The 19,099-nt window shown below is 42.9% G+C and overlaps 1 protein-coding gene across 1 annotated transcript in view; it reads left to right on the plus strand.

The window, feature by feature from the left end:
- The first annotated feature begins 744 nt into the window (after positions 1-744).
- Positions 745-19,099, plus strand: part of LOC100555056 (heparan sulfate glucosamine 3-O-sulfotransferase 3B1) — a 41,401-nt gene continuing 23,046 nt past the window's right edge. The window contains exon 1 of the mRNA XM_003217164.4: positions 745-1,435. Coding sequence (XP_003217212.1) covers positions 912-1,435 — 524 coding nt within the window. The 5' untranslated portion in view covers positions 745-911. The remainder of the gene's footprint in view (positions 1,436-19,099) is intronic.

Genomic DNA, 19,099 nt, shown 5'->3' on the forward strand with positions numbered 1-19,099 from the left:
GACATGGTGGTTGTCGGAGTGGCCCAACACGGTAGTTGTTAGAGTGGTCCAGTAAATAAAGTACGAACACTCTGAAAGCAGGGGAATTCCAGACATGAAATAATCAGGGCTAGCTAACACCTCCCAATTCCCCCAGGCAGGAAAGCAGCCAGGCCTTGAAACTGCAAGGCCATTCAATACTAATCAAGGTAATTAATTGCAACATTCACAATTGCCTCCAGCAGACAAGAGTTCTTTCTCCCACCCTGGGCTTTCCACAGATATATAAATCCCACTTGACTAGCTTACAACAGAACTCATAACCTCTGAGGATGCCGGCCACAGATGCAGGCAAAACGTCAGGCGGGAATGCTTCTGGAAACAAGCCATACAGCCGGGAAAACTCAGAGCAACCCAGTGATCCCGGCCATGCCATGAAAGCCTTCGGGAAGGCATTGCGTTTATGCTACAGTTCAGAGAAGCGGTAGGAAGGGCAGGGCGAGGGAAGCGCGAAGCCGCCGGATTTGCCGGGCCCAGCCCCCGCCCCTCCCTCCGCCCCGCCTCACCTTTCCCTCTCCTCTTCCTCACGGGCCCCTTTCACGGCTCATTAGCCAATGAGAAGGTCTAACCGCCTCCCGCAGTTCCCGGCTCCTCGCCATTGGTCGGCTGAGAGGAACACAAAGGGGGGCTGATTAGCATGCGGCGGGCGGCGCTTATAGGCTCAGAGGGGTGCCACTCAGGCGCGCCTCTCTCCCCGCCCCCTCGCGGCGCTCCGGCTTGGCTGGACGAGGTCCTGAGCCCTCATTCGCGCCCGACGAGGCTCCGGAGCGGATGGCGCTGCTGCCGCGCTGCTGAGGCAAAGGACGAGCCCGCCCGCCCGCCGGCCGCGCAATGGTGACCATGGTGCCCGGGCTGCTGCCTCTGCCCCGCCTATGGGCCTGATCGGCCGCCGCCTGCTCTTCCTCCCCGATGCCCCCAGCGCCCTCGCCTCGCCACCGGGGCGACGGAGGCTCCTCTGGCCGCCGCTGCTGCTCTTCGCCATGCTCGCCCTCTGGCTCTGCATGGTCTACTCCTGCGCCGCCGCCACCACGGGCTCCTGCGCCCCCGCCGCCTCTTCCTCCGCCGCCTCGTCGCCGCACCCCAAGCTGCTCCTGCTCCGGACCAAGAACCCGCCGCCGCCGCCGCTGAGCCCCGGCGACGAGGAGGACGAGGAGGGCGGCGAGGAGGAGGAGGGCATCCTGGACGGCGCCGGTCCCGGGCCCTCCTCCTCCGCCCTCTCCAGCTTCCTCAACGGCTCCGGGACTAAGCGGCTGCCGCAGGCCGTGATCATCGGGGTGAAGAAAGGCGGGACGCGGGCGCTGCTCGAGTTCCTCCGGGTCCACCCCGACGTGCGCGCCGTGGGCGCCGAGCCCCACTTCTTCGACCGCAACTACGAGCGCGGACTCGCCTGGTACAGGTATGGGGAACCGGGGCACAGGGAGGCCTTCGGGAGACCATAGAGCCCTAGAGTTGGAAGAGGCCTCGTGGACCATCCAGTCCCACCCCCTGCCAAAAAGCAGGAAAATCGCATTCAAAGCATCCCCGACAGATGGCCATCCAGCCTCTGCTTAAAAGCTTCCAGTGAAGGAGCCTCCACCACAGTCGGGGGCAGAGAGTTCCATTGCTGAACAGCTCTCACGGTTAGGAAGTTTTTCCTAAGGTTCAGGTGGAATCTCCTTTCTTTCCTGTAGTTTGAAGCCCTTGTTCCGCATCCTAGTCTCCAGGGCAGCAGAAAACAAGCAGCCTGCTCCCTGCTCCCTTGGACTTCCCCGCACATATTTATTTATACATAGCCCTCATCATGTCTCCTCCCAGCCTTCTCTTCTGCAGGCTAAACATGCCCAGCTCTTTCAGCCACTTCTCATAGGGTTTGTTCTCCAGTCCCTTGATCTTTTTAGTCGCCCTCCTCTGGACACATTCCAGCGTAGAGTCAGAACTGGACACAGTGTGATTCCAGGTGTGCTCTGACCAAGGCAGAATAGAGGGGGAGCACGACTTCCCCGGATCTAGACACTAGACTCCTATTGATGCAGGCCAAAATCCCATTGGCTTTTTAGCCTCCGCATGACCTTGTTGGCTCATGTTTAACTTGTTGTCCACGAGGACTCCAAGATCTTTTTCACACCTACTGCTACCACGTCAGTAGTTTCAATCCAGCACTGGTGAGAGCATGAACTTCCATTCCAGCAAGTGCTCTGGGGTTGGTGTGCCTCCTCTCCGGACCTCCAACGGGGTTCAGGGTTTCCTAGAGAAGCATCTGCTCTACGAAAGCGCTCTCCTCGGTCCGGCTTGAAATTGCATGAGATGGGCAAGGGAGACGGGCCCGCCTTAGTCCGCCCAGCCCCGTTCCCCGGCCCTTGTGGCTGAGGGCGAGTGAGTGGCGGCGCCTTCAAGGAGCGGGCAGGGGGCAACGCTCTCCTCTCGCCCTCTTCCTTCAAGCCGAGCCTTGAAACTGCCTCCTTTCCTCCCTGGGGCGCTGGTTCTGCAGGGAAGGGGAAGGAAGCGCGGCGGAGAGCGGGCTTCCCCGTGTTGAGGCGGAATGAGCCCCAACCCCGTGGTCCCAGGGGGGAGAGAGCTTACGGAGGTCATGGGCCTCTCCTCCACCCCCTCCGCCCCGTTTGCCCCTCCGTGAGGTTCCCGGACCCTTTCTGGGAGGACTCGGAAAGAGACCCTTCCTTTCACTTTCCAGGGAACGGCAGAATCCAGGCCCTTTATCTCCCCCGCCCTTTTTTATCGTGTCCTAAGCGACTTGAGAACATACTGCAAGTTGCTTCTGGTGTGAGAGAACTGGCCGTCTACAGAGAGGTTGCCCTGATGTTTTACTTACTGGGAGCCTCCTCTTATGTCCCCCAAGCTAGAGCTGACAGACGGGAGCTCACCCCCTCTCGCGGATTCGAACCACCAACCTTCAGGTCAGCAGTTCACATGGTTGTTGTTTTTTTTTACCCCATTGGCCTCTCTCTCTTTCTCTCTCTCTTTCTCTCTCTCTCTCACCAACTCCGCCCCCATCCACACTGACCATTTAATACCGTTCTGAAGCTGCGGGGCTCAGGAGGCAAACAATCTCCATGAAAGCGTGCGAAGGGCAGCCCTGGGGGTGCTTTAGGATCTGAGGGTTGTGCATTCACCACCACACTGGTTTCCGGGATTTCCTCCTTTCCCCCATCCCGGTGCGGGCAGTGTCTGTGGCGCGGAAGGGAGTCTTTCGCAAGCCCGCTTTTTCCCGGGAAAGAGCCAAGGCTTCGAGCCTGCCTTTCGAAGTATCCTCAGACCAGGCGCGCACCTCAGAGCGAGCGAGCGAATGAGAGAGAGAGCCTGGAGCGTGCTCTGCGGGCAGGCCTTTGGATGCTGCCCTCAGGCCTGCCCTACCCCGCGACCTATCTCGCTCAAAGACTCCCAAAGGGCCCGGCGTGCAGTGTGCGTGCGTGTGTGTTTATTTCTGTGGGCTCTAGTACCACATTGGAAGCCCCCCCCCGGTCTCCCTTTAGGCTGGAGCTTCGCCCCTTCGTCGCTGCTCCCTTTCCCCCGCAGGACTTCCCTTCTCAGCCAAAATCAGGGAAGGAGCGCGGGGAGAAAGAAGAAAGAAAGGCCGGAGTCCAGAATAGGAAGAGAGTTTTGAATCCGGCATAGGAATGAGCACCGGGGGATTGATGCCCTTCTCAAGAGGAGGAGAAGGCAGGTTTCTCTTCCGACAGAAACCGTGGGAGGAAAAAGGATCTGCGCATTTCCGAGGGCTTGGTCTTGCAAACCCTGGAAGATGAATAAAAGCTGCTCTTGGGTTGCTGGGGTTTTTCTGGGCTGTATGGCCAGGGCCATAGCCAGAATTTTGTTCGGGGGGGGGGGGGGGTTGAAACTTTTTCAGCGAATCATGAAGAGTAGTTCCATAATGCAAAATAATTTAGAAATCAGGCTCCATCAATAAACTTCAGTGGACACTCATGAGGGTTTGGTTAATCAGTTAAAATTCATGAGTAAACGAAGTTTTTTTAAAAACCCGAAAATTTTCGGGGGGGGGGGGAGGAGGAATTGAACCCCTTAACCCCCCCCCCCTTGGCTACAGTCCTGTATATGGCCATGTTCCAGAAGCATTCTCTCCTGATGGTTCGCCCACATCTATGGCAGGCAAGTGGGGTTTATATATCTGTGGAAGGTCCAGGGTGGGAGAAACAACTCTTGTCTGTTTGAGGCAAGTGTGAATGTAGCAATTGGCCACCTTCATTAACATTGAACGGCCTTGCAGATTCAAAGCCTGGCTGCATCCTGCCTGAGGTAATCCTTTGAATCTGCAAGGCCATTCAGTGCTAATCAAGGTGATCAGCTGCAACATTCACACTTGCCTCCAACAGACAAGAGTTCTTTCTCCCACCATGGACTTTCCACAGATATATAAGCCTCCCTTGCCTAGTTTCCAGTATACCTCACAACTTCTGAGGATACCTGCTATAGATGTGGACAAAACATCAGGAGAAAATGCTTTTGGAACATGGCCATACAGCCCCAAAAACTCAGAGCAGCCCAGTGGTTCTGGCCATGAAAGCCTTTGACAACACAAAGCTGCTGTTCTTGGGGAGGGGGTGGAAAGTGAAGCAGGCATGGTGAGCTTCCATCGCAAAAGGATGGAAAGGGAGAAAAGGGGGCACAAACTCCAGGTTGACCAAGCAGGGTCGACCCCGAGTGCGGCTGTGTACACAGACTATGGTTCAGCAGATAACCCCCGAAGCATGATGCCCGACTGGCCAGTTGTAGGACATCTCATTGGTTTAAAACAGGGAGAGGTTGGCCAGCAGTTTATTTGTTCTAGGTGGATTGCGAAAGCAAGCACATTTTCAGCTGGGCACCCTCAATCCCCTGAAGTTTGCACAACTTTGATGAAATGTGGGCAGGAGAAAAAGTGCAGAAAACCTGCTCCTTGCCTCATCTTCAGACCTGTATATCAAATACAGAAGCCCCCACAATTGACTCGTTAGAGTGGCAACATGTAGTGACAACAATTAAAAATCGTGCCTAGTGATCTATTAATTTCTTTTTAAAAAATATAGAAAGTCATTTGTTTCCTGCCTTCAGTAAGATAATCTTTATCTGCCCCTTGAAGCAAAACTGATAACCAAGTACTCGGGGATGGCTTTTTTTCCCTTTTTTCCCATTAAATCTAAGTAAGCAGGACATTCCCATTTCAGTCCAAGAAAATCAGGCTCCTTCTTTGTAGATCTGCCTTGTCCTTGGCTCCTTTTGAGACCTTTTATAACTCCCACCTTCAGGGGCTGCTGCTCCAAAGTCTGAGTCTATGAATGATGCTGCTGCTAATTCTGGTAGGCGGCAGCAAGGAGCTGGGATCTCTTGTTATTGAGATCTGGCTCCTCAGAATGAAAGACATATCTCTAAGAGAGATGGTTTTAAACAGATCCTCCCTAAACTGCAACTTGTAGCTAATGAGCAGAGCTGTCAGGAAGATGAGAACCATTAAACTTTGCTGAAGGGTGAACTTAGGAAACTTTCCAGCTCATTTCTAAGAGAGGGGTGGATGGAACAGGAACTTACTTTTTGAAAACTTCTCATTTAAAACTTCCGCTGTCTAGCCCAAATTGAGATTAACTGCAAATCTGGCACTTTCTGGTTCTTGTTCTAATATACCTTTATAATCAGAATCTCTGAAAAGTTGTCTCCGTATCAACAGGCATTTGGATATAGAGTTCTCTGAAGTCTGAAACTAATTTTCTAAAAACATGGATGGGGTGTGGATGAGAAGTGAGTGATCTGCCTCAAGTTTTTTGCCATTCCCGCACTACATTTACAACTCTTCTAAAGCACTTTGAATAGTTCAAAGGCACAGTTTAAAGTAATGTTTTAATGCTACTGAAGTTCAGCTTCACAGGACTTTGAGGGATGTGTGTTGCTACATTTCACAAGGCTGTGACATAGGGTAATGCCCGTGGCAGTATTTTTTTGGGGAAAAAAGCTTTTTGATCCAAAATGAATTTCCAAACTTCATAGGCTTAGTATGCATTGTCAGTCCAATTTATTTAAGAACTTCAAAAAAGTTGTGGTTTCTTGTTGTGTAAACACAGATGATATATTAGAGTTAGTTATTTAAGCTGAAAAAAATCAATGTTCTGAAGAACTGAATGATATAGATTTACTAGGAGTTGATGGAAGCTTAGTTCTAGAAACACGCTGACTACAGAGAATAGCTATAGAAAAGGGATGTGATTTACAGGGATGCTATTTTTTGTTTCTTGGTGATGCTTAGAATTATGGGCATCAATCTCATTCCTTTGCCCTTAGTGTCTGGCACATTTCCTTTATGTATGTTTCATATATGTGGCATAGTTGCCTTCCTACATACAAGTAATATGCATTTTACCATCTTTCCACCCTTTCTCCCTGTTTCTGCTCAGTTGTTTTTTAGTAGCAGCAGTGTTCTAAAAGCAATGGCAAGGAAAAGAGGTTTATATTCAGGAACCAAACTTTGCTTGTTGCTGCCAGCTGGAGCCATCTTTTCTTAAACAAAGGAGCCAACAGAATGAAATATTGTTACAAGTGCTTTCCTTGATAATGGGTTCTAATTGATAGGAATGGAACTGTTTCCCAGACCAGTTAAGACCTAACTGCATTCTTCTTCTCAGTCCCACTGCAAAGAAAGTCAAGCTGATGCTTTTTCCAGAGGGAAAACTTTGATAAGAGAAATCAGTGCTCAGTTGTGCCAGAAAAAATATTTTTCTCTCTGTGTTTGTGTGTGCGTAAAATAAACACAACTGAGGTATCTGATCCTAGGAATGGGGGACAGGGACAGATTGAATAACACTGTATGAATAAAGATAATCTACAGAGAGGTATCCAGTAGCATTTTCATCTAAATTCACTTGACCATTTTGACTGCAGCACTGTCTCTAGCCACAGTTTTTTTTAAATGCTAAATAAATCTCTCAATCTAAAATTAATTGGATTATCTGAAAAAGTAAAACCCTTCCCAAACTGTTTTAAGATGAAGTACTGCAATTTGCCGATTAAGTCTAAATTTGGATACATAATTCTGAAAGAGCTGTTGGACTTGGGTGTTAGTCTCAATGAAACAAGTCTAAACTGTCAAACGTAATTAATTCAGGGACTATGACTCATGTGCGACAGCTATGATATGTAAATAGAGCAGACTTGGTGAATTCTGAAACTGACATGAGATGGTGACTGGCAGATTAATGATTTCAGGTTTAAAATGCTTACTTTTAAAAGTTGCAATCAATTACATGTGTATTCTGGTTGCAGTCAGCCTTCCTTTCCTGTGGAAGGATTTTGAGAGTTGACTTGTTATACAACTACAGTTTCTAACTATTTGGATTTCTCCTGTCAATATAATGAATGGGCAGAAAGAGTTTGAAGGTACTCACAGCGAAGTCCTGCTGGAGTTATGTGGGACTTCTCACTCGTGCATAGACAGCAGTTTTTACTTTCTGTTTAAAAAATGCCAAGTTTTTGAAATACTTAGCTACATAATTCTGAGAGGATTTTTATAGTGCCAAAGAGAAGCTAATGTTTGGATTTCATAAACAATTAGTATATTACTGACTTATACAACAACTTTAAATGGCTGTTACTGTATGTGTATGTTCCTCAAGTTGTTTGCCTGTTTACGGGATCCTCATGAATTTTTTATCAGACTGATAATTAAAATGTTGTATATAACATTGAGAGGAACTGGATGCCCCTCCACTGAAAACTGGACTTGCTTAGAACTGATATTTTAGATTAGAGATTTTAGATTATTTTAGATTGGGCTATTGTTAAGAGACTGGCTCAGTATAGCCAAGTAATTTGATTATCTGGGTTACGGAAAACTGAACTAATAGAAAAATCTTGTTTCTTTAGGCATGAAAACACGAGAGAAGTTAGACACTCAAGTTCTAAACAACCTAAACAATCAGCTAACCGAAAAGATCATTTTTATGCATATGCTATTTATATGCAAATACGATTAACACTGGGATATCAGTGTAGGGCATTATATTTGAAGCAAAAAACTCATTCTGAAAAAATGATCACGAGGTAGAGGAAGAATCTTTTTCCATGAAGCTAATCTCTGATGTGCGATGATTCTCCCTGCTTTCATTGATATTGAGAAACATTCTTGTTTCATCAAGAATTGTGCTGTTTTTAGGCATGTCTAAAATTAATTTTTAAAATGAGGTTGATCACTATCAGCATACAACTAACTTTTATTTAAAACTTTAACATTCATTAAGTTTGATTATGTTTGCTGTCTTAGTCAAACAATCTTCAGAAATTCAAGGATTTTTTTTAAAAAAGTTATCCAGTGGGCAGTTTTGCTTCCTCTAAAAATTAATGACACGCAACTGCTCTGTTAGCAATCCCAACTCAAGTAACAAATATTAATGTGACATTTGTGTAGTGGGCAGCTCTTAAGGATTTTGGTTCATGTTAATTGTAAAGTTAATATTGCCATTATTAATGTTACTCTTCAAAGAAAAGTTGTCTTTTTGAAGCAAGCAAGCAAAATTTGATTGAAAAAGCAATTAGCTTATGAACACAAATATCTATTTAAATCTAGCCATTGAATGATAAATGCATTTTCTTATGATCAACACTGCTACTCCTCCTAAATGTAGATTAACAAGAAATTTTAGGTAACTCTGGTCCTTCTTTTTTCTCAATCTGAAAAAGTAGGTGAGCAGTTCAAAACTTGCAAGTGTGCCTCCAGCAAGCATTAAAAGTTTCATCATACTTGCAATATGCATTGTAAAAAAGAGACTGTTATATTGCTAAAGAGCTGTTTAGTGAGATGATTTTAAAACATCTTGAGCTCTGCTTAAATTAGATGGCAAAATGGTTAATTAATTCTTTCCATGTAAAGGACTGGTAAACAATTAATTGCAAATGGGATGCCTAGATACATTAAGTGGAACAAGTTGATATTTAAGGGAATGCTTTGCTTAAGGGATTAGATGTCTTGTACAGCCTCACTCACACTTATATTTTAGTGATGATTCACTAGAGTAAAATGTCATTTCATAATTAATGTTTTTAATAGTTGAGGCCAACACAGCAAATACAGACTTAAGTTTTCCTCCTGGAACTTACTGGCTTCTGTGAAACTAATAATTATAAAATTATATGTCTGGGTCTCTACAGAAAATCTACTTCAAAAGTAAAGGCGAGGGGAAATCGTAGCACATTGGGGAATCCAACCCAAATTGTTTCAGAAAGCAAAGTAATATGGCATGATCTGTGAAGAGAGTCTTGTGGAGTTCTAACACATCTTGGAATGAAACTGCTGCAATGCACCACAACACAGATTTAGTTGTCATTTGTAGTTGTGTACCTTCAATGTGTTTCAGATTTGTAGCAACCCTATTATCATGGTGTTTGCTTGGTAAGATTTGTTCAGAACAGAATCAGAAATCCTCTGAAGATGCCAGCTACAGATGCAGGTGAAACATCATGAGAAAATGCTGCTAGAATACAGCCATACGGCTACACAATACCCCAGAATTGTCTTTGCCTTCCTTTGATACTAAGAGAATGTTACTTCCCATGGCCAAGTGGGGAATGGGAACCCTGGTCTCCAGAGTTATAGTCCAGCATGCAAACTGCTATGCCACATTGGCTCTCACCATAGATATATTTAAAAGTATTTTTTATGTTAGTGAGATTTATCCTGCAATCTTAGGTTGTGATATTTGGGAGCAGGTCCCATTGAGCATTCATGTAGAGGGCTGTACTGTGGACTGTACCCATGCAGCATGTATGTTCTGTGTTTAAGTCCCACTATGTCCACATGGGAATAAATTCAGATACACATTCACTGTTTTGCAGTTAAAGTATACCAAAACCAGGCAGCTTGATCCAACAGCCAAGTCCAACTACGTATATTGCTTTTAACTGAAGCCAGTTTGTAACTTTTGAAGCCAATGTGATTTCAGAAATCACATTTGAAATCTGATTCAGAACCTAATCTAGCTTCAATATTTGGCATTGAAAGATATTTTTGCAAATACTGTGTGAAAAAAGGACTGCCTATCTCAAAAGGTTATAAACATTATTACAGCTCTCTTGAACTGCATCTGTATCATAAGGCTAAGGTTTGGCATTTGAGTAATTATGTTGCACAGAAAAAATGCAGCTTGATGCCTTTTTGTTGTGTTACTCAAATCTGCCTAGAATAATTTTTATTTTCCATAGTGAAATATGGAACATATTCTGGAGGAGCAACTATATATAAAAGAATGATGCTGAAAAAAATTCACTTGAATTATGAAAAAGCAGGATGATTATATTTAAATGGCAGATTTGCCTGAATATTTTCTTCACTTCACTGCTTTGCATACATCATTATTATTTTTCTGTTTATTTGAGTGCAAAGGGAAGGGAAGGCACACATCTACAGAAATAACTCTTTAACCTACACTTTCTGTTTAGTAGCTTTGAATGGAAAGGTTTCATTGAAATGGAAAAGAAACTAGAGCCAACTATTAAGGCCAAGCATTTTTTCAAGCAAAGGGTTCATGATATTTTTCCTTTCGCATCTCCTCTGGAATCACTCTGCTGAAAAACAAAATCAGAGAATACAGCCCTTCCATAATCTAGTTTCAATACAGTGATCACAGTTTTAAATTTTCCAAATAGTTCTCATGGCACTTTCTATCTTGACTGTTCCTGCTACATTACTGTGGTATAATTATGGGGAGATGGTAGTGGATGTTGAAAGGTTTTCAAGACATTTAAGACCTGGTTAGCTTCTTAAACTTTTGAGCACAAACTTCTTGCAAAGGGGAACATTTAACAGGAAAAGAATTCTTAGACTCTGTTGCATTTTGTTTGTGTGTACACACACACACACACACACACACTTGCTTTACTAATTAATGGCTGTTTATAGTTGTGATTTCTATGATTTGACTATTGTGTTTCTTTATATGACTTGTGAATCTGGAGCTTTCTTCCAATAGAAATGGCTATCTGTGACAATATTGCCTAAAAAAGAGAGCTCTGGGCTTTTGTGAGTAACAAAAAGAAGCTTTGTTGTCTGAGAGCTCCCAAATAGTAAAATAATAAGTGCTCTGGTTATCTTGTGCAATGTTAAATACTTAAATGGAATACTGCCTATATTCTAGCAAATTATGCTTGTTGTAACAAATTGCCCGCACAGCTCCCACATTAATCCACAGGTCTTTGGGTGTGAATGCAAATACTTGCCATTGTTTTCTGTGTCAGATTTTTGCTAAAGCTGTGACTGGAGTTGCAGTTGAGAAAAACACCTGATGTACTAAACAAGATTCTTTGATAGGAGGAAATACTTTTTATGTATAAACTGCCCTCTCCTCTCCTGATTTCATATATAAGCAGCTTATAGCTTTTAGACTAAGGAGTTCAGGGTCAGCTTCTCCAACTTCCCCTTTTTGCCTCTGGCCAAATACATTTCGTAGAGAAAAACCCCCTTCTCACATTTCTGATATTAATAGTAGAGAGGAACAACAATAAAGTATGGTGTTTTCAAAAATCTCAAAAGTCTCAAGCTATTACCACTATGCTTTATTATTGCTCTTCTCTATTGCAGAGTTGAAGCAAGATGAGCCCAAGACATTTTGTTTCTGAGCAAATGCCTCACCTCGCCATGTTGATAATACTTCCTGTGTATATGTGCCTTCGAGACACTTGTCAGTTTATGGTGATCCATGGTTATTACTGGGTTTTCTTGAGGAAGGACTACTCAGAGATGGTTTTGCCAGTTCCTCCCTACAGTACCTGGTATTTTTGGTGGTCTCCTCTCCTAATACTAAACAGGGATGATCCTGCTTAGCATCCAGGATAAAATGATGTCAGGTGCCCTTAGGATATTAAGACTATGGATTAAGACCATCTAGTATTCTCAAGTATTGGGGCATTCAGGGCAGAAAAATCTCACAGTAGCCAATCCCATTTCCTGGCAGTAAATATAATTATAATAATGAATTTTCTGCCCTTTCATGATCCCCTCCAAATGTGTCTGCCTCATTCTGCTCAATGGTGAAACTGGCCAGTGTTTGTGCCCCATGTCCATACTGTTTTGGGAAGTTTGATAGCCATAAAGCATTTCAGCTCTACAATGTTGGGCTGCAATTAATGAGGAGCTAGACTGCTAAGATGTGAACACGTCAGACTGGCTGACTTTGAAACCTAGCAACTTTAGCCTATTCTGGATTTATTGCTCAGATAGTGTAGGGATAGTGAGTCAATATAGTGAGCCAAATAATATTTGAGAAACATTTGAATTGTGTTTTGAAGCCGTATATTTCGTAGGAGAAGTGCAGAAAAGAACATGGGATAACCTATAGTACCATTTTCAGGAGGAAAAAACACACTCATTGAAAATACCAGCCAGAGTCTTATGTCTTTAAAAAATAATAAAGTAAAATAACAATCCCTTTAAATTAACATTCCCAGTTTTATTCAACTCTGTTGCCTGAAACAAATCCTAGAGAAAGTTTTCTGTTTGATTTCATGCTACATCAGCTTCAGGGGCTCTTCACTTCTACTTCAGAACATACTTATACCCTCTTGAATGAATGGACCTCTCTTCGGAGACATGAACCTAACACAATTCAAGATGGGGTCTCTCTTTCCTTTTTTCATCGGCTCTGTAAGACACAAAATGCCTTCCTCTTCGATTTCAAGCAAGTCCCAAATCACAATATCTTAGTCATAGCATAGTGTTCTGAAGAAAATGGGCCCCCAGAGATGGGGACGGGCTCTTGTGATCTATCAGCAAGGCCCTTGTGCTTCTGTGGGAGTGTTCCTTCAGATTGCAGCTAGAGCCGTTGAGTTGTTCAAACAGATGGCAAAGATTATTCATGTTGCTGAGATTTCAGTGCACTACTGTTTCAAGCACGTCTCCTGATATGGTGCAAGTGATGCGTTCTTCCCAGCACGCCACTGACAGGAACTGCTTTGTCTTCCCTGATCAGGTTTCATAGCCTCACCTGTTGACTTGCTGATTCCACCCCCCTCCACCCCACCCATCGAAGTTGGGCATGCGCTGGAGTGGATATATTTTGCTGGTGAATCCGCCGTTAGTTCTGAATTGTAGAAAGATGTCATGGCACTCAGTGGAGCTGAATATTGCTGAATAATGAGAAACAGCCATTCCTATGAGGCCTATTCAAACAAGTGAAATCCTTTGGACAACTTCATTTACTGGATTGATTACATTTAAGTGTGTACTTTATATGTGACTTTTCTGACAACATATGCTCCAATATGGCCTTCACCATAAGTTCTGATATTGTGTATTCACATTCTATTCTTAACGTACTTCACATTAGAATAGGACTTCACCACTGGCCTGCTCAGTATCTGTGTAGAGTCCATGGTATTATATGCATCTTATTAAAATTGTTACACCGTTGTCTAGGAATTACTTTTGTAGGAAGTGACTCGATGGCAAGTCTCTTTGTCCATGTGACTGTGCTTGAAAGGCACATTGTGATGGTGCCACATTTGTGTGTGAGGGCATCTCAGAGTATAAGGGGCAACTTCCATTGAAAATCTGGGAATGAGAACAAGCATGGGCTGTAGTGGTTTGAGTGGTTAGACTAGGACTTTGGGGGCTAGGACTCAAACTCCACTCAGCCAGGGAAACCCACTGTTACCGTCTCAGCCTGAATGAAAAGCAATGGCCAACTTCTTGCAAATTAATCTTACTGTGAAAACTTCATAATAGCTTCACTTTAGGGCTTCCATAAGTCAGAAATATTTTGCGGATACATCACCACAACATTCAGGAGATATTCATGAAACATCTGTCTTGCAGCCCAGCCTGTATCTGGTGAAGGACATTAAGTCCTGACTTGCTTGGGTCCTAGAACTCATGTTCTCTGGCCTGTGCTAGTTGGTGTTAAAAGGCAGAACAAATGCCATTCCTCCAAGGTCCTTGCCCTTTTGTCAAGAGGATTTGTAATCAGTAGGTTAAAGGGATAATAAATAGGCCAGAGCTCTACCAGATTGTTAGCCATATGGCCGCTATGCACAACAAATACCAGGTCCCATTCATTCCTGTTGCCTAATTACAGGGTTGGAAAGCCACCAAGGCTATTGGCTGCTACCTGTTGTCATTGCATAGTGTCTGTAATGATTGAAGAGCTCTGGTGTGTCCTGTTGCCATGCTCAGTGCCCAGTTTTGCAGGATCTGAAAGAAGCAATACTTGACTCTGTTCCCAGGGTTTAATGCATTGTAGCTGGCTTTCATTGCTGCTCATCATATGCAGTATTATGTTACCTATAGGCTCATTAAGAAATGGAAAAAATAACTTTTTTTTGGTAACCCACAAAATTGGCAAGTGCAGTATTCAAGTATTTGAAATTGCTTGCCAGGTCTAGCTTTTCAGTAAAAATTCGGAGGCTCTGTTTTGAAATCTCTTGTCTGCCCAGCAGCCTCATGTAAATTGAAAGATCAGGCTTGTTTGGTCTGAATTAGTCACTGGCCTCTACTTAACACATTTATGTGAATTGATTTAAAAGGCTGTTTTCTGTTTACAGCTGTCTGTTTGGGCAGGACCAGTCACTCTGGCTTCACTTTGGGGGAAAAGAGCAGCCAGTCCAAACAAAATCCATTGTTGTGTCTGTGTTATGCTATTATTTTATATTATGTTTATATTGTAATATTATGTCCATAAAGTAAAGGTACAGGTTTCCCCTGATGTTAAGTCCAGTCATGACCGACTCTGGGGGTTGGTGCTCATCTCCATTTCTAGGCCAAAGAGCTGGCGTTGTCCATAGACATCTCCAAGGTCTGTATGGAGCGCTGTTACCGTCCCGCATATTTTTTTCGAACTGCTAGGTTGGCAGGAGCTGGGGCTAACAACAGGCGCTCATTCCGCTCCTGGGATTTGAACCTGGGACCTTTTGGCCCGCAAGTTCAGCAGCTCAGCGCTTTAACACACTGTGCCATCAGGGGCCCATTATGTCCACATAATATATTTATTAAACCCATTTTAAATGTTGAGGCAATATGTACTGGGCACTTAAAATGTTTTGGTATAATCTCTTAAGTACTATTTATCATCACTCATGCCAATGAATATTCTAATTGACTAACTGCATCCTTCTGGGATCCAAAGCAAATTTATTGGAAGTACTGTTTGTTTATTTTTAATTCATCTTGCTGTATCATATATATTATAAAGTAATTCATTCATTTGTGTGTGTGAATGTTTGCGTGTGTCTATATATACACGTAGATATATTTTAGATTTGGATAGTGAACTCTTTCTCTAATATATATACACAATTCAGAAATGTCTGAAAACAGTGCTGCAAGGTTTTTTCATGTACCGTATGATATATGCAATTTCACTTATCCATGGTTTCACTTATCCTGTTATGTACTTAGGGCCTACACCCTGTTTTCGGTTGCTCTGTCATTTTTCCCATTGGAAATAATAGGGTTTGCTATTTTTTGCAGTTTCATGTATCTATTTAAAATCCATGAACATATCTTCTGTGCATATGAGGGTCATAGTGTGTATGTGTATGCATGCACACAGAAAGCTGAAAAAACATTGTTTTCGGATGTTTCTGAGTGAAGATACACCCTTGCATTAATATCACTTAATGGCAAATTTAATTTTTTGTTCTGTAAAGGTGGATGGCAAAGTCCAGTAAGTTGTCTCACTATTATAATTGTGTCAAGCAGAATGTACAGTACGAGTTGATCAGCATCTAATATAGTATCTGCTTTACTGGACATCAATGAGTTAGTGAGGGAATAGTGAGGGGATCCTTCCCTCTTTTCCTTCTCCTCTAAGAACTATTTATAAACTTATTCTGAAACAAAGTTAAACTGCAGTGTTTTCAAGAATCCAATGGAGACACACACACACACACACACACACATATAGCCAGTGTTCTTAAGGAGCCAATGGACACATAAATAACCAGTTTATATTGCATGGAGCTGTTAACCCTTTCCTGTCTCCTGATTTGGTTCTTCAGTAGGTAAGATCAAGCCGTGTCTGCTACTATAGTTGCTTAAACATTGCTGCTTATCAGCAGTTCTTTTCATGTCACCTGAAAAGCTGCATCAGATCGTCTCCATTCATTCTTCAGTATACTTAGATAGGTAACCTGCTTGCAGGCAGGTAGATGGAAGGAAGAGCACAATAATCAAGTGAATGTTTTGCATGCCAGATGTCCTTGGTTCAGTTTCCAGATAGGGCTAGAAAGGCACCAAAGGACCACTGGCTGTTAGTGCCTGATCAATCAACGATTCAACTTTCTGGTAAATTATTTTAGTTATTTACACTACCTATCCCTTATGTCAGTTTACTACTGCTAGTACTTAACGCTGTACTTCCAGTGGGTCAGAATTCCCAGGAAATGCTAATTGCTTTGTATAATGGCTGGATACTACGGACAGCTGGCTTCTTATATGTAGTTTGTAAAACAATCAAACAAGCAAATGTATAAGAAATAGACATATAGTACACAACTGCATCCTTTGAGACAAGACAAGAGATCTGTATGTGTGAACAGTGAAGTAGTATTTTTCAGGTGGTAGATTTTGGCATAGGTTTAAGGGGTAGTAAACTACCAGTGTTATTATTACGTGTTGAACATCCCTCCTCTGAAATTCTTGAGAAGTGTTCCATATTTTGGATTTTTTTGTACTTTGGAATACTTACATATACATAATGAAATACCATGACAATGGGACTGAAGTCCAAACACAAAATTTATGTATGTTTCCATATACACCAGAAGGTAATTTTATACACAGTATTTTAATAATTTTGTGTGTGAAGCAAAGTTTGTGTACATTGAACTGTCAGAAAACAACGTTCTTGCTATCTAGGCCACTCATGTGGACAGTTCTGGATTTTAAAATTTCAGATAAGGAATACTTAGTCTATTCTAGTAGGGGAAATGATAGTTAACATTTCTGCTTCAGGCCACCCAATAGCTCAGAGCAGTTTCTTTTGCTTGATGTGCAATCCTGCCTCCTTGCTGAGTTATATTTTGAGAGAAGGATAAAAAACAACAACAGGATGTGAAATTAAAATAGGATGAGAAAACAAGTTAGGGAATTGTGGCCATTTGTATGGTACTGTGACTTACACGAATACATGTAAATGACAGCTATTGTATTAGGTACAGTGTCTGCAGGCAAAATCTAGGCAAGGTTACTCCAGTATTTACAGCAAAGTATCTTTCAGTAAGCTGTATTGAGCGCAGGCCAAATCCCTTCTCCTTTCACTTCCTGTTATCTCTGCTGCAAGACAAAATCTCCTAGCAAGTAAAGATTCTGTGCTTCTGGTAGTACTATATCTGGGGATAATACATCTGCAGTGTTGGGTTTCCTGAGATACAGAATGTTCCTCCCAATTCTGCATTCTTTGGTTCTTGTAAATATGCGTGCCCTGGTCTACAGGGCAAGAGCAAGGCAAGGTCCATAGAGCACTTAGTTTGGAGAATAGATGGTAGCTGCTGGGCTTGAAGAAAGAACAACAGTTTTTTGGGATACTCAGATATCTTCTACAGAAGTTGCACCCTCTTATGGTCATAGTGAAGAAAGTACCCACATAGCAGTTAATAACTAAACTTACTATTGCTTCAAGCATTGCTTCAGGAGACAGGATGGAGCAAACCAACAGAGGTATAATTGGCATACTGACCGTCTAATGTGCTGAAACCAGCTTGTTACATCTTTGACCTAGATCTCTTTGAGTCAATTCTGATTTATTTCCATTTTTAAGTCTTCCTTCAGCTAATGAGCTTAACTGTCATCTGCATGGTGTTTGGCAAGAAGGTGAGGAGGGTAAAGACTAGTCAGAAAGGAGGATCAAGCTTTCATAAAGTGGGATAGTAGGCTAGTATTTCACCTCAGGCCTTGATGCAAACTGATAGGGGCAGGGAACTCTGTCATCCTGCAAGATTGATAATGATCTTTGATGATGTCCTCCTGTGACCTTTGAGTTTACAGGTGAGTTAGGAAGTTTTCTGCAAGTGCTTTTGTGGTTGCAGAATTTGTTTCAGGTTACTGTTTAAAGGATTGGTGATGTTGGTATCTCTGTGCTGCAGCAAAAGAGGACAAAATGCACCCAACTCTTCCTTTATTGGCTTAATATCTTTGATTGTTTTTATCTTATGCAGCAAAGTCACAGAGATGGCACAAGTTGGTCGTATGTGAATGTGCAAAGAAAAGGAGTAAAATTTTTTGATCTGTTGTGAAAATGCAAGATATGGATAATAAATCCAAGGACTAACTCTTCTAACAGTCTATAACCATTGGATTTGAGGCAGAAGACATGTCTGCATGCACAACTGATCCAGCAATCCTTAAAGGCAGTTTGTTTGCTTGGGGGAAGTGGGTGAGTTGCAGGCTTATTTCTGCGGATGTTTTCCACCAGCTCCCACCTATTTCTTATTGTATTAGTGCCAAAAGCCAACCAACCAAATCCCAACAGTTCTAAGATCTAGTTACAACAGATCTTCGAAAACAGTCTTCCTGCATCTGGCTTGGAGATATATTTAGTATGTGCTTCTTAATGCTGTGTCACTCTTCTCTTCTGTTACTGGGCAGTTATTGTGACTTCATTGCTTCTGTTCTTTCTTAAAAGCAGCTGTGGTGATCTGGAGGTCCTGAAATTCAAACTTGGAATATTATCAGTGACTTTCTAGTCATTAAAACAAGAATTCCGCTTTCTTGTTTCAATTACTTTGCCCTTTGAAATAGAAGATCTGGCCACAAAAAGAAGCGATAGGTTAAGCATTCCTGTCTCTTCTAAAGAGAGCAGTCAACTGTGGGGTGAAATATTTTACTGTTGTTTCATCTGAAGGAGCTATGTGCTATAAAGTGATGTGGCATTTCCTTGAGTCTTCACCTCACCCATGTAAGATGTTGTATGAACTCTGAGCTATGTTTGGTGCCAAGTGTACCAACTTCCACTGAGTGCATGTTCAAAGTAGCATGCAACAGTTTCATAGTGGCCCGAGGAGCAGCCAAAGCATCTGAATAAATGACTAACTCCAGCTACATTGGCTTGCCTAGCATTTATAATAACATGTTGCTGTGCAGGAGTTAGCCTCTGAACTTGGA

This window comes from Anolis carolinensis, chromosome 2 (assembly GCF_035594765.1).
Source record: "Anolis carolinensis isolate JA03-04 chromosome 2, rAnoCar3.1.pri, whole genome shotgun sequence".
NCBI classification, from domain to species: Eukaryota; Metazoa; Chordata; class Lepidosauria; order Squamata; family Dactyloidae; genus Anolis; species Anolis carolinensis.